Below are 23730 nucleotides of genomic sequence, written 5' to 3'. Positions count from 1 at the left end.
GTTTTACTCAGCATCAGTAACCATGGCGATGGTGTTGACAGTGATGATGATGATGTGTGTGACTTGTTACTATGGAGACGCTCCCTCTGCTCCCCCTCCCACTGCCCCTGCTGTGTTTATTCAGTGCAAAATTTCAATAAATGACAAACTCGTCTCTAATTCTGTGTCTGGCTCTGAAACGTTGGTGAGTCAATGAGTGAACAGATAAATGAACTGTCTCTGTATTGAAAACGTATTTCCTCATAAAGGATCAATCACTAACAGATCAATAATAGATTCCTTGTTTTTCTCTTTTTAATAAAAGTCAGTTTGCTGGTTGCAGCTTCTGAAATGAAACAATCTGAGATGTTTTTTTCCTCCGTCCTTTTTATAGCTCCTCCCCGTCTCCTTCATGCCGTCATTTTTCTGTCTCCTCCCCCCTCCATCAGAGCTGCAGTCTGCCTCTTTCCTCCCCCCTTCACCAGAAAGTTGCAGCCTGCATCTCTCTCTGCTGCCCCCTCCACCATAGAGCTGCAGCCTGCATCGCTCTCTCCTCCCCCCTTCATAAAGCTGCTGCCTGCCTCTTTCTCTCCTCCCATCTCCATCAGAGAGCTGCAGCCTGCCTCTCTCTCCTCCCCCTTCATCATAGAGCTGCAGCCTGCCTCTCTCTCCTCCCCCTTCATCATAGAGCTGCAGCCTGCCTCTCTCTCTCCTCCCCCCTTCATAAAGCTGCTGCCTGCCTCTTTCTCTCCTCCCATCTCCATCAGAGAGCTGCAGCCTGCCTCTCTCTCGCCTCCCCCTTCATCATAGAGCTGCAGCCTGCCTCTTTCTCTCCTCCCAGCTCCATCAGAGAGCTGCAGCCTGCCTCTCTCTCGCCTCCCCCTTCATCATAGAGCTCCAGCCTGCCTCTTTCTCTCCTCCCAGCTCCATCAGAGAGCCGCAGCCTGCCTCTCTCTCTCCTCCCCCCTCCATCAGAGAACTGCAGCCCGTCTCCCTGTGCGTTCGCTAAGTGATGGCGTCTCTCGGCCTCCTGCTGCTCAGCTCTGCTCTGATGCACATCGCCCAGGTAAGGACGAGTCGCGTTGACGACAGAAAGAGAGAGAGAGTGTTTATAAGTGTTTTATGTCCACTCACTGTCACAGTAACCTGATAGTGTTGCTGTCGGTTGGGTTACATCACAGCGTGTGTTTGTATCTGTGTTAGTGTGTTGTCTAGTTTCCATTTGGTGTTTTGATTCTTCATTTATTAATAGGTGAACATCTCTAACAGGTGTGTATGTGTGTGTATGGGCTAGAATGTTTTGTGGACAAAAAAAGTCCCATGAAACATATGATCAACACTTTAAGTAAAATGAATAGAAGCCAAGGTAATGTCCTCTGAAGTGAGGGAAAAAATTAGGTGTGTACATTACTTAAGTTCAGTACTATCATAGTGAGGACATTTCTACACCGTGAAGACACGTTGTCTGGTCCGTACACCTAATGATGACTGAGGTCTATGGTCCAGGACCTTTCTCTTTCCTCCTCCCTCCAGAGACCTAGTTTTAGGTCGGAGTTAGCGTTAATAAGCGCAGACAGAAAGACCAGCGTGTGTCTGCAGCCACTGTAACCAAGGAACACTTCATTTCAGCTGCTGTCACCATAGCGACAGGAGATGGTATCCCATGGTAACGGGGAAGTAGATTCCACAGGTACACAAGCTGGGAGCAGCTGGGAGCAGCTGTGTGTGTGTGTGTGTGTTATTGTCCCTCTATATTTGCGAGGACGTGTGTAAGGGTTGGATCTGAAGTACAAGGTGGTCTGGGTCTGCTCTGGTTTCACTGCTGCAGACTGGGTGTACTGGTATCAGATGTGTCTAATGACTAAGCTTATTTTAGAAAACAAAGCAGGAAGTTGATGTTGTTACCCTTATTATTTATAGTATATATTACTATAGATATTATTAAGTAATTTTAGATCAAATTACCATCAGATCTGCTGAATCTAAAGGCAGGTAGCAGCTAAACCTGAACTGACCTTCAGCTGGACTCAGAGCGGCACCTGAAATGATTAATGCCAATCTGAATTTTGGCTTTGGAAACTGCAGAACTTCAGTCAGAAAAGATGCAACAAAACTCCCTGGATTTTATTACTAGAGAAACATGGTGGTGTGTTGTAATCTCAGAGTTAATCACAGTCTCTCCTGAACTGAGACATGATGTGTTTTGTAGTTTCAACTGAAAGTTAATATCAAATGATTCGGATAAGACCGTTCCTGGTGTGAATTGTCATGCCTCCACTTTAAGATTTCTTCTCATGCAGCTGCTTGCATTCAGACAGTCAATGCAGAGCAGATACAGTGTGGATTCAGTCCAGTCAAATGTCTGAGTCAGACTTACTCACTCCTCCCACAGATAAGTGCCCTGCAGCTTCATTCATCACAACCATAAATCCCCAAGGTCCGATATCTTGCACAAACACAGCAACAGCTCAGCAGGAAATGAAACCTGCTTCATCTTTTTCCTGAGCGACTGTTTACACTCCCAGCAGGCAGCTCGACACTATGTCCATCTACTGTCTACATTGCATATGTGCAGACAGATACATGATGTCAGTGTTTTTGTCCTTCACACAAATTTGAACAGAATCAGAAACAGTTGATAACCAGTTTAAAATAAAAAAGCAAAAGAAAGAGTGATTTTCCGTTTCTGTGAAAGGTGAAGTGTTTGAATTGATTACATCATTGATTTAGTCTAATATATGCTCTTCCCCTTTCACTGCCATGCTGACTCATCGTTAATCCAGCACTGCCATAGATCAGTGGAGCTATTGGATGAACATCAGGGCCCAGACAGTCTGAAGCTACTGGCAGGATTCACCTGTTCCATACCTGATTCCTCTGTTTAAAACCTCTAGGGTCACACACTCCCTCCACACACTCAGGATCAATCACATTAGTCGAGGCAGGAAGAGAACAATTCAATATGATGCCATGGCAACAGCACGTCTCCACAGACATACGTGGCAGGGTAGGCCTGCCAATTATGCTCAAAATGGTCCTAACAATAGCACAAATACAAAGTACACACATATACAGGCTGAACACACTGTGTGTAAAAGGATCAAAAAGAAACTATAGCGCTACGCTCTCACATGCATAACATGACAGCTGTTTTCAACCAATCAGAAATCATTTTCTGAATATACCACACCCACAGACCCCTCCCTAACCATGTCCCCTGTGGTTGCTCTAGTTAGTGACTTAAATACTACAGTTTTATCAGGCATAATGTGAGTCACTTTCACAGGGAGAGGAAACTTTTTAAAGTATTAATGGAGTGCAGAAACCATTATCATGTAGAAGGAACAAAAAAACAAAACCATGACTTTGGACGCATTCTCTCAACAAGGCCCCGAGCGAACTTTGGGACATTATATGAAACGCGTGGGTTGCGGCCTTCTCAAATTCACAGGCAGGCTGGTGCTCCATGTGGGAGGTTTACGGTCTCTTGCCTCTCAACTGGTCAAATGTATGGCACCTTTTATAAAAAAAGGCTTCGAAATCGCAAAGCCGCATGTGATTTTGGCTGCCAAAAACATCGCCCGGGATATCGCCAGAGAAGTTTTGTCTTCAGAGAACGCTGCTGCCCCCCAGAGACAGCACAAGACATCCCGGGAGCCTGTGTGGGTCTAAAAAAGTTTAAAAGACGCCAAGGGAACTGCAAAACCTCAGCACGGCAAGGCAGGCCGGTGCTCCATGCAGGAGGTTTATCACATCTCCAGTACTCGGTCAGACCTGTAATGGATCAGACATTGCCAGGACTCCTCTCAGGACATCATCACTCTGTGCCACAGGTGAATAAACTCAAAGAAAAAAAAAATGCAGTTAAGGACCGAAGAACACATTACTTGACATTAATGATTTTGTGATTATTCCTTCTGGATGCCATGACTTTCATGTATGTCTGAATATGTCACTCTGTGCTGTTGTGTTAAAAATGTAAACTCAAAGACAAGTTAACAGTAGGCCAGAGTCCTGAGTGTTCTTCCTGACTGGGACACACTCCCTCCACACACTCAGGACCAATCACATTAGTCAAGGCAGGAGGAGAACAATTCAATATGATGCCATGGCAACAGCACGTCTCCAGACACACGTGGGGGTAGCCCTGACGGTAGCAGACTAAATTCACACAGGGGATTCCTGAAGGACCTAACCTTATGCAAGTCATCAAGATCACACACCTTCACAATGTCCCACAGGTGGTTTTTCTGTTTCAACAGAAAGTAACTCATACCAGAATATAAAAGAAAAGTCAAAACAGAACCGAAAAAACATTTAAAGTGTCCATTAAAAGTGAGGAACACTTAAATGCCCCTAACTTTGCCAAAAAAAAAGTCCTTATCCGGAAGCAATTATGCTCAAAATGGTCCTAACAAAGACACAAATATAAGTACACGTACACACATATACTGGCTGAACACTGTCTTTAGCCTGATGAGACGTTCAGGTTCAACTGACAGCAGCAATTCACACAGAGCTGGTGTAAACTCATGACGACTCATGACTAGTGAGAGAGAGAGAGAGAGAGAGAGAGAGAGAGAGAGAGAGAGAGAATAGCGCTACGCTTTTACAGGCATAACATTACAGCTGCTTTCAACCAATCACAAATCGTTTTCTGAATATACCACACCCATAGACGCCTCACTAACCACGCCCCCTTTGGATGCTCTAGTTAGTGACTTAAATACTACACTTTTATCAGGCATAATGTGAGTCGGTTTCACAGGGAGAGGAATCTTTTTAAAGTATTAATGGAGCGCAGAAACCATTATCATGTAGAAGGAACAAAAAAAAAACAAAACCCAACCATGGCTTTGGACCCGTTCTCTCAACAAGACCACGAGCGATCCTTGGGACATTATATGAACCGTGTGGGTTGCGGCCTTCTCAGATTCACAGGCAGGCTGGTGCTCCAGCCGGGAGGTTTAGGGTCTCTTGCCTCTCAACTGGTCAAATGTATGGCACCTGTTATAAAAAAAGGCTTCGAAATCGCAAAGCCGCATTTGATCTTGGCTGCCAAAAACATCGCCCTAGATACTGTCAGAGCAGTTTTGTCTTCGGAGACCCCTGATGCCACCCAGAGACAGCAGGAGACATCCCGGGAGGCTGCCTGTGTCTAAAAAAAAAAATTTTTTAAATACGCCGAGGGAACTGCAAACCTCCGCACAGCAACACAGCAGCTGTAAACCTTGCAGACATTGCCAGGACTGCTCTGAGGACATCATCACTTGGTCTCACAGGCGAGGAAACTTTTAAAGTATTAATGGAGAAGCAGAAACAACAAGAGTACAAGGATCGCAAAATAAAACCATGCCTTTGGACACATTCCCTCAACAAGACCACAAGCGATCCTTGGAAAATTATATGAACCGCGTGGGTTGCGGCCTTCTCAGAATCACAGGCAGGCTGGTGCTCCATGCGGGAGGTTTATGGTCTCTTGCCTCTCAACTGGTCAAATGTATGGCACCTGTTATAAAAAAAAGGCTTCGAAATCGCAAAGCCGCATTTGATCTTGGCTGCCAAAAACATCACCCTGGATATTGTCAGAGCAGTTTTGTCTTCGGAGACCCCTGATGCCACCCGGAGACAGCAGGAGACATCCCGGGAGGCTGCCTGTGTCTAAAAAAAAAAAAATTTTTAAATACGCAGAGGGAACTGCAAACCTCCGCACAGCAACGCAGCAGCTGTAAACCTTGCAGACATTGCCAGGACTGCTCTGAGGACATCATCACTTGGTCACACAGGCGAGGAAACTTTTAAAGTATTAATGGAGAAGCAGAAACAACAAGAGTACAAGGATCACAAAATGAAGCCATGGCTTTGGACGCATTCCTTCAACAAGACCACAAGCGATCCTTGGGACATTATATGAACCGCATGGGTTGCGGCCTTCTCAGATTCACGGGCAGGCTGGTGCTCCATGCGGGAGGTTTATCACATCTCCAGTACTCGGTCAGACCTGTAACAGATCAGACGTTGCCAGAACTTCACTGATGACATCATCAGTCGGTGTCACAAGGTGAATAAACTCAAAGAAAAAAAAGAAAAAAAAAAAAAACACAGTTAAGGACCGAAGAACACATTATTTGACATTAATGCTTTTGTGATTTTTCCACGCTGGATGCCACGACTTTCATGCATGTCTGAATATGTCACGCAGTGCTGTTGTGTTAAAAAATGTAAAATCAATAAAGACAAGTTAACAGTAGGCCAGAGTCCTGAGTGTTCTTCCTGACTGCTACACCATGACCCAGTGTCTGACCGCTGCACGTTGAAAAAAATAAATTTCTGTGGGTTATGGGGGGGGGGGCTTAAATTGAAAAAGCCATTTGCTGATTGGCGGAAAAAGGTGCTGCACCTGTCACATTATGCATGATGAAAGTGTATTGATATACTCATTAAATATTCAAGTCACTAACTAGACGCAAGGGTGTCAAACTCCAGGCCTTGAGGGCCACTGTCCTGCTTGTTTTCATACTATCCCTGCCCTTGCGGCATCTGATTGACTGAACACACCTGATCCAAGTAATCAGCAGTGAGTACAGCAAAGATAGTTGGAAAACAAGCAGGACAATGGCCCTTGAGGACTAGTTTGACACCTGTGAACTAGAGCAACCAAAGGGGCCGTGGTTAGTGAGGCATCTATGGGTGTGGTATATTCAGAAAACGACTTGTGATTGGTTGAAAGCAGCTGTAATGTTATGCCTGTAAAAGCGTCATAAAAGACATATTTCTCAGAGTGCTTGCCTTCAGCAGCTACCTTCTGGATATAACACCGATGTATGTCTGAAGCGTTGTCACCATCAGAGGGAACTGTAGGCAGTGGGATATCGCAGATGTTACACTTTTTACCAGGACATTTGTGCTTGTCAGAGTCATACACAAATCTGCACTGGTGGCATTTTTTTACCCTCTCACATATGCTGGCTGTTCCACCTTTTTGTGATTGCTCTTTTGGCTCGCGGTGCTTTTGGTAGCAGTAAACTGAGCGACAGGTTCTGTTACAATCTGAGCAGTACTTGAGGTCTAGAGGCTGCTGAGGACAGCCGGGATCACAGCACACAGAACAACAGTCCGGGCAGGAGTGCCTTCCCTTTCTGCTGTAACCAGTACAACACGATTCACATGCAAAGTTGTAACCCAAAAGCCCTTTCAAATTTTTGATGCCATAGTAATGCCCATTGTGTAACAACATGAACAACGTCTTCCCCCCCTTAAATTCTCCTGTCATAAATTTGGAGAACTTTTGGCACCTTTCTTGTCTATACAACACCACAATCCTGCAGTTCAGGATCTTTTCAAATCTATGCACATCTTGTAAAGTAACAGGCTCATCAGCTGAGAATCCAGCTCGTGTGTGTATTTCAGCTCCTTGCTGTGAGGCCTGGGAATCATTCAGGTTCGGGTCCAGCAGGTGGGCCAGACTGACAGAAAAACACATCTGATTGTCTGCGTTACAGACATCGTAGAGAAAGCGGGCTTTTTTCTTTAATAGCTCAGAATCCATGAGAGTTTGCAGCTTTCTTTTCTGACCCATTCCACCTGTGGGATTTTTCACTATCTGAATGACCACTTCCATCGACTGCTCTGCAGAGATCTTTAAATTTGACTGCACCAATCTCTCTAAAAGCTGCTGAAATTCTTCCAGATTCTGGGCACCATCACGTATGACCATGGAGCTGTAGTTCTGCAGGCTTTCCCCTCTTAATTCGACCTGGATTGTGTCTCGAGGGCCAGCCAAGCTCACTGCTCTTTCAACAGTGTTCTGAAACTGCTCCATGACGTGATGGTAAAACACAGCAAAGTCTGGGCCCAGTGCAGGTGTAATGTGGAGGCTCTGTCTGAGTTCTGTGTTATTAAACACTTCTCTTCTTATCACACCAACCTCTCTTTCTGTTTTCTCCACATTTCCAACTTGCTGCTCCTGCCTCTCACTGTGCGGCTTTAGCTCAGACCCTGACGATTCCCCCTGCTCTTGTTCCACGCCTCTGTTTAAATCATCAGCCTGTTCAGTCACTGGCGGTTCACCACACCCAGACCCATCTGTCTGGTATCCCTGGTCCACCTGAACAGGTGTGTGACCTCCGACCTCTGCCCTGCTCTCTTCCTGTGGGGGAGCCTCCATCTGTTTTCATTAGCTTCTCACACCAGTGGCCTGATCAGTTTTGTTTTGCTCTATTTACGTAATCTATCACCCTTTCAGGTTTGAACTCTGTTTACAGGTGTGAATATCTGGAATCACCAGTTTTTAAACAAAGATTTCGACATAAAAGCTAATTTTCTGTCAGAAAACCATTTAAATCAAAAAAAAAAAAAAGCATCAAAAACACATCTTCACAGCCGTGCTGGTGCTGGTCAGCTGCAGGAGCTGAACCGACTGTTGCTGCCTCTTCCACCTCAGGAAAATCTTCTTCTCTAAAATGAGGTCAAAAGGGACTATAAAACCAACCCATGGGACCATGTGACCATGTGAAGTACAGCAGGTCTGTGGTTTCCACTAACCTGTGGCAGCCGCCCCCACATCAGCGTGAGCACAGAGGACGCTGTGCTCAAATTCCAATGATACTCAGACGGGAAGTCGGTCTGCATGAAAAACAAACAAAACAGCGGTTTGAAACTACACCTCGAACTAACAGTTGATCTATTGATCAAAATAATAAGCACCTGTTTTTGAAAATCAGCCACTTTTCAGGTGAAAACCTGAAGAACTGACTCCACAGAATCTGCCACTTGTTGTTTGGGGGGCAGATTAAATATTTTTTATTATTATTAAGATATATTTTTTACTGTTTTCCCATCTTTCTTAGAACCAAACAAATGATAACAGCATCCCCCGCAGCTTGTGTTAACTATATTGGCCCAAAGATTGAGACAGTACAAGTGCAAGATAATGTAGTGCTCCAAAAACTAGCAGCTAACAGCAGCCAGTCCCAGTCTGAGAGTCCACACACAGTTTAAACGTGGTGCCTTTGCTGCTAGATTGTGAAACCTCCTTCCTCTTGACATGATTCATCCCTGATCTTTTTAAATCCGGCCTCTGAATAAGGCTTTTTTTTTTTTTTCCCCACACAGATTTCCTCTTTTTCTCGTTTTGTGTTTTTCATTCTGCTGTGTCTGTTATTAATGATATATGTTTTAATTAAGTGTAAAGGACGTTGGTCGACCTAGGTTTGTTTTAAGATGCTCTATGAGTAAAGCCATGTGTGAATCAACTGAAAATGGAGTTTCTCCCTTCCCTCATTACAACACGTTAATATTCAGCGCAGCTACAGAAAAGTAACTCACAGTTGCTGAGTGAAGTCGCTCTCTCCGTCCAACCTGTCGGCCCGTCCCCTCCAGGTGAACCAACCAGGGCTCCAGAAAACGGTGAGCCAGTCAGGGTGAAGGGCTGAGGTTAAAGAGTTTCAGTTTCCACAGTCAGCACACGGTGTGCCTCCCCGTTCGGGTCTGGGTAGAGTACACTACAGGGCTTGTTTCAGCGTAAAGGCGACACAGATGCACAAGATTACTCAGACGGTTACACTACGCTATCGCAGTGTCGATTCCAGCCCACAGACTAGAGATGATCTGGAAAAAAACACAGGAAGGATTAGAAAAGTATGTGATTAGTATGCGATTGGTATGTGATTACGAATTAAAGTTTAGGAGTCTCACTTTTTAGAAAGCTGTTCCTTCTTCTTCTTCTTCCTTGTTGGTCTAAGAACTGTCTGTGTTACATCAACTTCCAGCTGGTGTTTCCAGGACATGCGCAATCCAATGGCTTTTTTTTTTTTTTTTAAATGTAGGCAAGGGTTTGAAAGAGACTGACTAGTTGACCAGGACGGGATTTACAGCCAGAAGAAAATTGCTGATTGGCTGAAAACAGCTGTCACATTATGCATGATCAAAAAAATTTCTCCCTGCTCTAATAAGTTTTGACAGCAGGGAGGATAGGGGTTTAGGCACATTCCAAAAACCTCATTAAAGAGGGTTTTAACCATGTCAGTATGAGGACGGGATGTTAGAACAGCAGAAAGCATGAATAACAAATGAAACCAGACTTGACCCTTTTTATGGTGCAGACGGTCTGAGTGCCCCAGATTGTTTGCCGCAAACACAGACAGAGGCAACAGGCCAATCAGCGCTCAGATCAGCCGGGTGGGTGGAGCCAGGACAAAGCACGAAACAAACATAAACAATTTATGTGGGCTCGTACACACACCTGAGCATCAACACACTCACGCTACAAACACAGTTTTACATGATTAAAATATTATTTTAATAACGAACACGAATTAACGGGGTCTGCGGCTCAGAAAACAACAGTTTGAAGTAAAGTGAATCCGACCTGAACGGACAGATTTATTTTTTTAAACTTTGCTGTAACTTTCGAAGATGCGTCTACGCCTCCATACGAGCTAGAAAACCTTAAGTCTTCAGGTCCGTTCACAGCAAAAATAAAGCAGGTAAAAAAAAAAAAAGGAGAAAACTTACCGCAACAACCGACCGGAGTTTGCACACTTGCCTCCAGGAAGTAGCCATATCCAAGTCACCTTTCCCGACACTTTAAAATCAAAGCTGTCCGAAAAAAATAAATAAATAAAAACTCCGCTGGAGCCCCGTGTTCCCGATGCCCTGACACCGTTTCGACGGACAGGTGCTACCATACCTGCCACACCACGCCACATGTCAGGTGACCATTCCCCTGATGGTTTTAGAAAGGTGTCGTGACCTGGATGTGTTAAGATGAAACACGCCCACATAGCAAAATTTGTCCACCCTTGCATCAGTGTTGGCCCATATCTGGCTGGGTCTATTTTCTGAGTGACAGGAAGCCAGTGCAGAGATCTGAGAACAGCAGCAATGTGATTGTCCTTCCTAGTTCAGGACCGCAGCAGCAGCGTTCTGGATGTACTAGGCCAGATTAGTTGTTAAAAGCAAAAGTAAAAATCCTCACTAAAATTTCAAGTGCAGTTAAAAGAGGGTAAAAATAAAGTTAAAAACTGTATCATAAAATCATTGGATAAAAATGAAAACTGGCAGAAGCAGGAGCAAGTAGAAAAGCATCTGCAGTCTCTCACACAGTAAATGATAATCAGACTCATGAATGTCCTAATAATATTTATCAGAAAATGTATTAATGTCAGGAAGGCGTGGAGAGTCGGACTTGAACCTGTGGACAGTAAGAACAGGAAAATCCCAAATCTATTATTGTTAATAGACCAGACATACTACTAAGATAACAGTGAACTAAAGAAAAAAAAAAAGCTAATTTTTGAATTTCTCGCCTTTCAGTCATCTTAAAGAAACGAGAAAAAATATATAATTTTATTAATAAATAAAGCCGCAAACAGTGATAAAGTGTATTTTTGAAAGCATTCTTAGGAAAAGTGTGCAGCCACACTCAGGTGCTTTTTCTGTCGAACTGAGTTTTGAGATTGTATAAATAAGGAACACAGTAGAAAACAGCAATTCAATTAAAAATATGAATGTAAGCTCATTTATGTGAGATGCACTTCAACCAAATTTCACTGGAATTTGACACCAACCTAAACTTTGGCACAGTACTGTATAAGTAAGAATTAAACAACGAGAGGGCGTGCGGTTATACTATTTTAATGCACGACGCAGAGCCATAGTGCCCAGGAACCACATTAAAACCATATAACTGCACGCCCCCTGGTTATTTAATTCGCTTATAGTATGGTCACATACTTAACATTTCAAGAAATATACGTGCATTTACTTAAAGTTATACAATAGGCAAATGTTTGATGTAGATACCTCTAATTTGATCAAGCCACAAAAGCTATAGACCCCTTTTGTGTTTGTGAAAAGTAGCCTAGGTTCAAAGAATGATGCTATCAGCACCACAATACTTTTTAAGATAAGATGGAATATGAAGGAATTAGCATTAGCTAATAAATATCGCATATGTGTAATGCCAAAGTCTGGTTAGAAAACATTAGCTAGTGTATTGCGTTTATCTGTTTTGTTTAACTTATGTAGGAATAAGCATGCATGATTAGTGTATAAGCCAATAGGACGCCTTAACCTACAGCTGTTGGACAGCTCTGTCTTCTGGAAGCTGTCATTGCTGTGCTTGCAAGCAGTGGACAAATGGTGGTGTAACTTTTGCCAAACTACATGTGTAATATACAAATTTAATCAATTCCGGTCGCTGCCTCCAGTTCTGCTTCCGGCAGCCACCCCCAGCCAATGGGTTTTGTCGAACCGCAGCTAGATGGATATGGGAAATGGAATGGATACATTAATACATAGCCTTTATGTGCAGTTAAACATTATTTAATCATATCTTCTAATATTGGAATTATGTTTTATGCAGAAATTTACTTACCAATTATGACCTCCCTCAAGTCCATGTTGTGTCCTTCAAATCTGTCCCCCCGATTACTCCGAGATAGTTAACCTGAAGAGAAGCAAATAATCATAAACTCTGATAAAAACTATTTCACTCTTTGTCCTGCCACAATTGTACATATTGTGTGTGTACAGTATTGTGATTGTAACTTGCTACAACACATAATGTGCTGTAGTTTTTATTAAACAGCTGTAGCTCAAGGTAACATTGATTGTGCAGAGACTCCTGAAGCTCCCTTTTCCTACTCCTGAAGGAACCTCTTTTATTCTTATGGTTGATCTCATGACATAGCTCTCAAAGGTTAAGGAACAGGATGAAGGAGCAGGAAGAAGAAGCTATTTTTGAAAGTATTCAAATGCAGCCTAAGTTTCAAGACAGTTCACCCAATCAGGATCGAAAAGAACTGTGCGTGAACACCCCTTCCTCCCCTCAGGAAATATCAAATCAGTACTCACCAGTTTCTCTTTAAACTCTGAGTTCCCGAGCCTCTGATCCCAAGGTAAACTCTGTGGATCATATTATAGTACAGATACATTCAATCAATTCATTCATTCGTGTGCAGAATTGGCACTGCAACAAAGTTGTCATAATGTGGTAGCATCACATATTTCTCTATATGTCCATGCAACTCAATGACTTTAAGTTGTGATGAGAGTTTGCCAACCACATATATACCCAACCTCTGTGAATTTATAGGATACTCAAAAAAAAAGGCTGCATCAATTCATATTCTCTAAAAACAATGTAAATCTTGCCCAGAGACTGAAGAAAGTTTTCAATCAAAGCAATATGTTCACCAATCTTTACAATCTTTACACATCTGTCCCCCTCACCAGATAGTTTGATTGTGGTCCCACTCACAACAAGTTCCTCAAACTGAACTACATTTAGGTCTACCAGAAAGGATGGAACTGGTCCACGGCTGTGCTCCTTTTGCAACTCTGTCTTTCGCCGAAAAGCCTCGATCTCTGTAAAACGATCCATCTCAGAAATTCGCCGAAGAACCTGAGCCAGTGGATGGTGTGAAGTTCTAACCATCTTTTTTCATCTTACCCAAATAATCTTCAAATGGAAATCCAGATATCAGGTCCAGATGTCCATGAAGTCTGACATCGTCAGAAAAGTGGATAAGACCATGAACATTGTATGTAACAAATTCGGGGCCGTACATTTCACTGAAGTGTGTTACAAATGAGACAAGTAATTTGCCTGCAAAATCATTAAGAGCTGCGGACAATGAAGGACTGGCAAAGAATAAAAATGGCAACAGACAATAACATGAAGTTGTTATAAACAGAAGCTGAAGAAACTCTGTTGCTTTCCACCTAAGCCTTTCTGAAAGCCCCTTAGGTTTGCGAGCAAAATCCATTGGATTACTAATTATGAGGGACCCAGTGAATAGGTCATTTTTATACGTTCAGGTCTGTACTTCCGTAAAGGTACAGATGCCACACTGTTAAAATACTCTATGTAAAGCCCTGCTTTCAACTGTAAATGTACAGAAGTTTTATCTGCGAAATCAACTTCTTGTATTAAAAGTCCAAGTAATCAATTTGCATAAAGGCCTTTTGATTCTCTGAGGCTGTGAGATGATTAATAGGAAAGAAAAGAAAAATTCAATTCTGCACGTTCACTCTTCTCTAAATCACTAACATGCTAGTTTTTAATCAAGGATCACAAGCCAAAATGTTTGGAGGCACTGGTTTAATATTTAACAGTACTTTGTATAATTTCTCTGTTCTATGCTGAAAAGTGACAGCTCTTTCCAAATTTGCCACTGAAAGCGGTGGAAGTGTAAAGAAATATAAAGACTTGTGTAAACTAGTGATTGTGTGTGCCAGGAAACATTGATTGTTATTCCCTATATGGTTAAATGTCTTTTCTTTTTTTCTCAAAAATTAGCAGTTAGTATAATGAGATTTGTAGAACCGGTGAAAAGAAGTCACCTGACATTACAGAACAGTGTTGTATATTATTATATATAACACTCTCCTCAACCTCATTTACTCAAAAGATATTGTACTTACCTGAGATATTTCTGTTTGTGTTTAAACACACCAACCATGCCAATCATAACAGGCCTACATTTCTCAAATGAGTCCACTCAATTCGAGGTAAATTTAATTGATTTATTAAAGTACATAAACGTGTACACATGTTTTTAGACTGCAAGGGGAAACCAGATCACCTGGAGAAAACCAACAAAGACAAGAGGAGAACATGACTCTAAAGTGACCCCTCCCAGATAACAGACATCACAGAATCAACACTGATTGAATAGATTAAAAACCAGGAGAGACCACTTGAGAAGACAGGACAACATTCACTCTTAACCATCCTGTTATGTTGTGGATCAAATTGACCCATTTTAAAGTTAAAAAATCTAAAAAAAAAAAAGTATGACAGTATGAAACTTCTTCTGCTTGGCTTAATAAGTGTAATCAACACATAAAATAAAAATGATTAATTTCATTGCACTAAATATTGATTGAAATGGCTAGTGATGGAGTTAATAATGAGATGTAAACAATGTAAATAATAAACAATTTTTGGAATTTTTTGGTTTTTGACACTTTTGGATAATTAAACATGCCCCGAGTCAAATTGAGACAGGAACATCATTGCTGTTCCTGAGTAACGAACATAAGAGGAGGATTAATAGGTGAAATGTGATGCCAGCACATCACATTTCATCTTCTAAAGCTGTTCTGGGTGTCTGTTTCTAAAGCATGGATTTGCCTGCTGATTTCTTCCATTTCTACCTTCACTGCAACACACCGTTCCTCCAAACATTTCTCCTTGTCCAGTTTTTTGGTAAGTTTCTGGACTTCTTTGTGCAGTGCCTTATTCTGCTGTTTCATGGCATTTTTCTCCATCACCAGGGAATTAAATGTGATGCCCAGAAGCTTTTCATCTTGGAGACTTTTGGAAAGTGTCTCAATTTTGTCCCGCAGTGCACAGTTATCTGTGGTCAGATTATTTGTCTCTTGGATGAGCACTTCGTTCTTCTCCATCTGAGCACGCTGCTTTGAAAACTATTTCTCCAGCTCACGGAGATTTCTGTGCAGCTTGTTCTGTTGGTTGACAAGCTTCTTTTTCTCTGTTTTCAATCATTTATGTTGCTCCTTAAGATTATTCAGATCTTCAAGGTTTGCATTACAACCCTGAATATCTTCCACAATTTTACCATTCCCTTGCTTCAGTGCATCAATTTGCTCCTTCAGCTTGTCATATTTATGTGTCCAGGCCTCTTTCTTTGCAAGCTTCTTAAGTTTCTCAGAGTAGGTTTGAGCTAGGACTCTGTTTTGGGCCATGGCAGATTTTTCCTCAGCCTCCAGTTCTTTATACTTGTCTTTTAAAAACTCTGTGCTCTGGAGCTGTCTGTTAACATCCTTGATTTGTTCGCGCAAATGATCGTTTTCTTTTTTCAGATCTTCCATGCGGGACAAGCTTTCATTAAACGAGTCACTGAATTGTTTCGCATTTTGGTTCTCGCTGTTAAGACGCTGGAGTTCCCTCTGCAGGGCAGTATTTTGACGACTAGCGGCCTCATGTGACACTGTAAGTGCGTCAGTTATCTTTAAAAAAATATTTTGGTTCGAAATTTTTTTGCCAATTTGCTGGATTTCCTGCCTCAGTTGGTCGTTCTCCTGACTGAGTAGCTGCTTTTCTGTTTTTATGTTGTCGTAGGCTTCACACAAAGCTGCATTCTGTTTGTACCTCTCCCTGAGCAAAATGACCTGCTCCATTAGTAGTGGTCCGGAGCTTTCCATCATCTCACACAGACTTCCTTAGGGAAGGAAGGGGGAGCAGGTGGACTGTAAACAGATTAAATCTCAGATATTAGTCAGTCAGGCTGAAAAAAACTGCAGAAAACATTGAGGAGCTTGGTGATGGTTTGTTCATGTATCATATCTTGTGTGTTCAGGAGACCAGGAGTTATCCTGAAGGAGGATTTTGCTCTGGAGGTGAAGAGAGTGTCAGATAGGGTGATGAGTTTGAAGCTGGAAGTTGAAGGTGTGATGTTGAATGTTGTCAGTGGTTATGCCCCACAGGTAGGATGTGAGTTACAAGAGAAGGAGAAATTTTGGAGGGAGATGGATGAGGTGATCCAGGGTATCCCTAGTGGTGAGAGAGTGGTGATTGGGGCAGACTTCAACGGACATGTTTGTGAGGGAAACAGAGGTGATGAGGAAGTGATGGGTAAGTTTGGTATGCAGGACAGGAATGCAGAAGGACAGATGGTGGTAGACTTTGCAAAAAGGATGGAAATAGCTGTAGTGAACACATTTTTCCAGAAAAGGGAGGAGCATAGGGTGACATATAAGAGTGGAGGCAGGAGCACGCAAGTTGATTACATCTTGTGGAGATGTTTCAACCTGAAAGCGATCAGTGACTGCAAAGTAGTGGCTGGGGAGAGTGTAGCCAGACAGCATAGGTGTGACATTCGGGAAATTATTTTCCCCGAATCCTGTATTTTATTGTGAAGGGTCATTGGGGAAGTGGATGTCACTCAGTGTTGGTGCTTTGTGATTGCTGATTCACTTCACCTGTGGACCTTGTAGACTTTCTGTTCTTATAGCAGAGACCGTGCCGTCACTAGCCGCCGGGTTGTTTGCTACCTCGCCTTGGAGGGACGTTTCGGATTGTCTGGAGTAAGGAACCTTACCCCCGTGTGGCTGCTAGAAGGATCAGAGGGATCATCCTGGTCGCAGCAAGTATTTGTGTTTGGCTTATTGACTATTTGGGACTCTTTTAGAAGAGGAAAACCTCCCCGGTGTAGGGAGGATCCCGCGAAGGAGTGAACCTCGACGAGGGGGACGCTTTCTCTGTTTTGGATTTTAAGTTAGTTACGGACTACGACGGTCAAGACCTCGCCAGTTGTGCGAGAGAGGAAGAGGAACGCACTGGACTCTCCGTGTGCCAGAGAAGCGCAGGTGCGTCACCTCAGTCATCGAAGGGTTCTTTCTACTAACCCGTGTCCTTACCTTCCTACAGTTTTGAGTGGCTGGTCGCCTGGATCCCTGTCCGACCACAGGGAAGCCCGTTATCCGTCAGATGTTGCTCTGCGGACACCCATCGGATCTAGCACACCATCTCTGAGGACCGTCCCGGCAGTACCACTCCATACACCTCATCCGGTCCTGGACCCACACTCGCTGGTCGCCCACTCACTGACTCTCCCACTCCTTGTAATCTCTCAATAAACATTCCTTTTTTTTTTTGTCTTCATACTCGGACTCCAGTGGTTGGTATTTTCGAAGTCAAGGTCCACATAAAACTAGCTAGAAGCATGACAATAGGATGGTGGTGTGTAGGATGACTGGTGGTGAGGAAGATGAAGAGGACAAGGGCAGAACAGAGGACCAAGTGGTGGAAGTTGAAAAAGGAAGAGTGTTGTGTGGCTTTCAGGGAGGAGCTGAAATAGGCTCTGGGAGGTCAGGAGGTTCTCCCAGATGACTGGACAGTTACAGCTAAAGTGATCAAGGAGACAGGTAGGAGGGTACTTGGTGTGTCATCTGGAAAGATGAAAGCAGATAAGGAGACTTGATGGTGGAATGAGGAAGTTCAGGAGTGTGTTAAGAGGAAAAGGTTAGCTAAGAAGAAGTGGGACACTGAGGACAGAAGAGAACAGACAGGAGTACAGGGAGATGCAGCGTAAGGTGAAGGTAGAGGTGGCAAAGGCCAAACAAAGCCACAAGCCACAACTAAGGTGTGTGCCACAAGTGTGATGGAAAGATGGAAGGAATACTTTGAAGAGTTGATGAATGAGGAAAATGTCAGAGAGCACAGAGTAGAAGAGGTGACTGTTGTGGAGCAGGAAGTAGCAAAGATCAGTAAGGATGAAGTGAGGAAGGCGTTGAAGAGGATGAAGAGTGGAAAGGCAGTTGGTCCGAATGACATACCTGTGGAGGTATGGAAGTGTTTACGAGAGGGGGCAGTAGAGTTTTTGACTGGGCTATTTAACAAGATCTTAGAGAGTGAGAGGATGCCTGAGGAATGGAGGAGTAGTGTACTGGTGCCCATCTTTAAGAAGAAGGGAGACGTGCAGAGTTGTGGTAACTACAGAGGAATAAAGCTGATGAGTCACACAATGAAGTTATGGGAAAGAGTAGTGGAGGCTAGGCTGAGGTCAGAAGTGAGCATTTGTGAGCAGCAGTATGGTTTCATGCCAAGAAAGAGAACCACAGATGCAATATTTGCTTTGAGAGTGCTGATGGAGAAGTATAGAGAAGGCCAGAAGGAGCTACATTGTGTCTTTGTAGATTTGGAAAAAGCGTATGACAGGGTGCCGAGAGAGGAGCTGTGGTTTTGTATGAGGAAGTCTGGAGTGGCAGAGAAGTATGTTCGAGTGGTGCAGGACATGTATGAGAGCTGTAAGACAGTGGTGAGTTGTGCTGTAGGGGTGACAGAGGAGTTCAAGGTGGAGGTGGGACTGCACCAAGGATCGGCTTTGAGCCCCTTCTTGTTTGCTGTGGTGATGGACAGGCTGACAGATGAGGTTAGACAGGAATCTCTGTAGACCATGATGTTTTCAGATGACATTGTCATCTGTAGTGAGAGCAGTGAGCAGGTGGAGGAAAATCTAGAGAGGTGGAGGTTTGCTCTGGAGAGGAATGAAGGTTAGCCGCAGTAAAACAGAGTATATGTGTGTAAATGAGAGGGACTCAAGTAGAACGGTGAGGTTACAGGGAGTAGAGGTGAAGAAGGTGGAGGATTTTAAGTACCTAGGGTCAACAGTCCAGAGCAACAGAGAGTGTGAAAAAGAAGTGAAGAGACGTGTGCAAGCAGGTTGGAACGGGTGGAGGAAAGTGTCAGGTGTGATGTGTGACAAAAGAGTGTCAGCAAGAATGAAAGGAACGGTGTACAAGACAGTGGTGAGACCAGCAATGTTGTCTGGTTTAGAGACAGTGGCACTGAGAAAAAGACAGGAGGCAGAGCTGGAGGTAGCAGAGCTGAAGATGTTGAGGTTCTCTCTGGGAGTGACGAGGACGGATAGGATCAGGAATGAGTACATCAGAGGGACAGCTCATGTTAGATGTTTTGGAGAAAAAGCCAGGGAAGCCAGATTGAGATGGTTTGGACATGTTCAGAGGAGGGACAGTGAATACATTGGTAAAAGGATGCTGAGGTTAGAGCTGCCAGGAAGGAGGCCTAGAGAAAGACCAAAGAGGAGGTTCTTGGATCTAGTGAAGGAGGACATGAGGATAGTTGGTGTGGGTGAGGAGGATACAGAGGATAGGGTTAAATGGAGGCAGATGACCTGAGATGACCCCTGAAGGGAGCAGCCAAAAGGAAAAGAAGAAGAAAGAACAAATCCAGTCTTAATCATATCTCAGTCAGTGTTTGTGGTAAAGTCCAGCCACATTGAGTAGCTGAACGAGTTAATCCTCATTCAGCTGCTTTTGGCAAACAATGCAGAAGTGATTCATCAACTAATGTCTGATTTAGACCTATAATCTTAACTATTCTAGTCATACTGCAAATGACACTGGCATTACAGAAACAACCGGATTTCCAGTCTAATTTATTATTTGTTATTTTGTGTTATAGTAGCCACCACCTGAGAAAATTATTTAACCCTGTGTCGGAGGGAGATCAGAAACTGAACTGTAAACTGTATTAGGCTCAAAATCTAAATAGGCTGGGTGACAATAGCTATAGGGCAGGAGGTGAAAATGTCTTATAGAGCAGGAAGATGGACTTGGGCGGCACTGTTGTGGATGATAAGTTACTACGCATGTTTGCCATATTTGCATCCAACACTGGCAGCTGGGTAGCAAGCCACAGTTGGGCCTATTAAGAACAGCATGATGATGATGATGAGGAGGAGGAGGAGGAGGAGGGAGGCTGATGTTTACCTGACGTAATAAGTTTATGTTTGGCCTTTAATGACACTTCCTGTTTCCAGTTTCCCTGAGAATTCAAAGGATCCAGCTCAGCCCATGGAGACATTCAGTGACAGGAAGGCTTTAGTCACCTTCTCAATGACATTTGTTTTATCTATTGATCTGTACAGACAACATTAAACTGCTGCACTGTGAAGAGATGCACCGTAGCAGGTGAAGCTAAAAGCTAATTTCCTCTGCAGCGCCTGTGCAGGTGAACACAAAACAGTGTCAGAAAATACAAATACAAACAAGTCACATCCCAAAAACAACCTGGATAAAAACAATCATCCTGATCACGTCTACGCTCATCTCTTCCTGTCTGTCAGCCTAGATCAAGAAGCCCTTATCAAAATAAAGGCCTACAGTGGAAACCTGTGGGACAGTTGCTATTGCTAATAAATATCTTTTTTCAGACTGTTCCTGTGACTCGTAGCGGGGGACGTGGCCGGGATGTGTCAGTGGGCGGAGACAGACAGCGGAGAGACCTCCTGCCCTATGAGGACCAGATGATGTCATATCCTGCCTTGCAGGGAGGAGGTGGGACTAAAGACCTGTTCTACCAATCAGATGACTGGCGGGGAAGGAGCTTAGACCAGGCCCTGCAGCGACTGGTGGAGAGAGACCTGAAGAGGGAGCATGAAGAGGAGCAGCAAGCAGGTTAGTCTTTGATCATTTTAACCAATCACATCTGTCGTTTTCTAGACAGAATTTTGTTTAGTTAAAGTTTTTTTTAATTACAACTTTTGTTTAGACCATTGTGACATTTTGTTTTCAATTTGTTCAACCTTTTTTTTTTTTTCTTGACCTTTTTCCTGGAATTATTTTAATTTTGTGAAGATTACAAATCTAAATATACTGACTCTATTGGCATATGAAGACTTTTGGTGCTCTATCCAATTACCTCTTTTCTGACACATCTTCCTGAACTAACCCTGACTTTTTTCACATCTTATAAGTTTGCCATCGTTGTAAAACACTGTCTAATATATGTTACCAGTTGAATTTAAGAATTTCATTATAAATGAATAATGAATGACTAATGAATGACATGACTAATAAACCAATTAAACGTCTCCACAGCCTACCTGGCTGCTCTGCTACGCCTACTGAGTGAGGCAGAGCGTGCTGGATTAGTTGGCCCAGGAGATGTGGAGGTGGTTGAGGAAGAGGAAGATGAAGAGGATGATCAAGGGCCCCCACGGAACTTCCAGGGCTCGACCCCTGCAGATTATGATGAGACGGGGCGTGGGATGGGTGTGGGGGGTCCCCCTGCAACTTGGTGGGGCCTCCTGGAGCCCCAGGTGGCTCAGGCCCTGCTAGATAGGTGAGTCCGCTTCACTGTGTCTGGCATCTGGTTCCTGAGGGTCTGAGGACTGACCCGTGGTCTGTTTTGTCAGGATGGAGCCGCAGCTAGTTCAGACGTTGCTGCAGAGAGTGAGACAGCAGGGTGGCCGGCTTCCTTTGGGAAAGAACCGAGAGCAGGACCAGGACTTTCTGAGGTGAGAATACTTGACAACACCACCTATGGGTGGATCTGAGCAGTGCCATGTAACACAATCACTTCCACCATCCACTTTGGCAGGTTGAATTTTATTTTTTAATTGTAGTCTTCTCAAAAGGCATCTGATATAATAAATTAATTTCTGACACAACATTACAGTTCCCATGAGCACTACCTGTACACAGTGTTTGCTCATTGGTCCGTTTGTGAGGCTTGTTGCCTTGCACTTGCGCACTAGAGACCAATGACACACGACACAAGTAGAGAACGCGGTGGAGATGTTTAGCCTAAAGCCTTAACATGACCAAGTATTTATTTATTTATTTACAATGGCTCCTTCTTTATGTCACCTGTGTGTTTTTACGAGTATGTATGCAGATTTGGTATCAGATCAAGGCCCTGCTCATTCACTGTCTGGCTACCTGCATAATTATAGGAAAACAGGCCTACACATTGTCAAAAATCTACCAGTTTATGAAAAACTGTAAACGCTCCCAAAATATAATTTCTCTACAACACAACTGTGGCCAGTGAAAATGCTGAGAGGCTAGCAGCCTAGCTTCAGAATACCATTACTACATTGGCTGGTGAGTCGACAGTCTTATCAGCAGTCTTGATATTTTCTACCTGTTTTCTTGACATCTCACATTTAAACTTTTCTACAAATATATGTTTTTGTGGCAAATTTTATCATAAAATGCTATTAATATTTCAGACATCACAGATATATTGTGACTTATCAAAGTATAAAGATTTACAAACGTTACAGATTTTTCTCTAAAGGTGAGAACTTATTATTCCCTTTACTCTCTTTACCTTTTACCGTTTCGAAACAAATTATTTTAGTTCTTAACCCACCTGTATGTCTCCTCCTCAGACATGTTGTTGCTAAGATACTGGCCAACATCGGCCCTAACGATGTTCCGGTGATTGCCTCTGGACGCCGAATGAGGAGGGACCTGTCCACTGCAGCTCAACCTGTTAGCTCCGCCCACAGGCGATCTCGCCGCTCTCTTGATGACATGGGCCCTCCCTCACCTAGTAATGACCCGCCCCTCTTCCGGGTTAAGAGGCTGGAGGATGAAGATGTGGAAGAGAAGCTCCGCCCCCCTGTTGCTGGCCTGCAGAGGATGAAACGCATCGATACCATGGCAACTATTGCCAAGGAAGAACTGAATCATGGGAGTCGTAGGCGTCGGAAGAGAGCTGCCCTGAACTACGATCCCCAGATACTGATCGATCAGATTCTGCAGTACATGAGGGAGTAACAGGGAAGTGGGGGAGGTGGAGGGAAGGAGGTGTCTGTCGTCTTTCAGGTTTTAAATTTTTGTGTTTCTGTAGAATTTTGTTTGTTTTTGCTGCTTTTGGTGAAAATATTCAGATCAGCTGTTTGTTGTTAAAGAAAGGATGAAGTGAGGGAGAAGTGAAGGAATGAAGGGGTGAAGTGATGGAGGACAGAAGGAGTGAAGTTATGAACTGAGGGAGGAGTGAAGGAGTGACGTGATGAAGTGAGGGAGGAATGAAGGAGCGAAGTGAACACTTTGGGTGTTTCCCAATTCTCTTATTAAATCAGCCCTCAGTCGACCTCAAGGTTTTTCTGGTCTGGCATGATCAGATGAGTTTGAGCTGTGCGGTAGCTTTAAACACTACAATACCCATAAGCCTCAGCATCTGTTGATGAACGGTTCCACGACTGATCTAAAATCTAAAACTGAACAAATCTAAATTTAATCAATCTTCCTCTGTCTTCACTCTGCTGCAGTCTGAAGCTCTCTGATGGGATAATCTCACAGCAATGCCCTCTGGGACTTGTAGTTGACTTGGCCCACTGTGCTTCTCTAGAAAAGGCTTAAAAATGAGAAAGATTTCCTGCTTCAAAACGGCTCCAGTTTCCCTCCATCACCAAGAATCTACTTCTGGAAGCAATGGTCCCCTGAACAATGCTGACAGTAACC

At 43.5% G+C, this 23730-nt stretch overlaps 1 protein-coding gene and 1 long non-coding RNA gene across 2 annotated transcripts in view; one reads left to right on the top strand and one right to left on the bottom strand.

Annotated features, from left to right (window-relative positions):
• The window catches only part of LOC113145893 (uncharacterized), a 15739-nt gene extending 5651 nt beyond the window's left edge, over positions 1-10088 (bottom strand). The window contains exons 1-3 of the long non-coding RNA XR_003297282.1: positions 9676-10088; positions 9307-9588; positions 8524-8604 (exon numbers count right to left, since the gene is read on the bottom strand). This is a non-coding gene — a long non-coding RNA (uncharacterized LOC113145893). The remainder of the gene's footprint in view (positions 1-8523; positions 8605-9306; positions 9589-9675) is intronic.
• Positions 746-23730, top strand: pcsk1nl (proprotein convertase subtilisin/kexin type 1 inhibitor, like). Its single transcript, XM_026333033.1, has 5 exons — positions 746-1045; positions 20688-20931; positions 21355-21598; positions 21672-21773; positions 22653-23730. The coding sequence occupies exons 1-5, from the start codon at positions 992-994 to the stop codon at positions 23041-23043; spliced, it is 1035 nt and encodes a 344-aa protein (XP_026188818.1). The 5' UTR covers positions 746-991; the 3' UTR covers positions 23044-23730.

Source organism: Mastacembelus armatus, chromosome 7 (assembly GCF_900324485.2).
Source record: "Mastacembelus armatus chromosome 7, fMasArm1.2, whole genome shotgun sequence".
Taxonomy (NCBI): domain Eukaryota; kingdom Metazoa; phylum Chordata; class Actinopteri; order Synbranchiformes; family Mastacembelidae; genus Mastacembelus; species Mastacembelus armatus.
The sequence above is the reverse complement of the archived record's forward strand: the minus strand, read 5'-3'. Positions and strand labels throughout refer to the sequence as shown.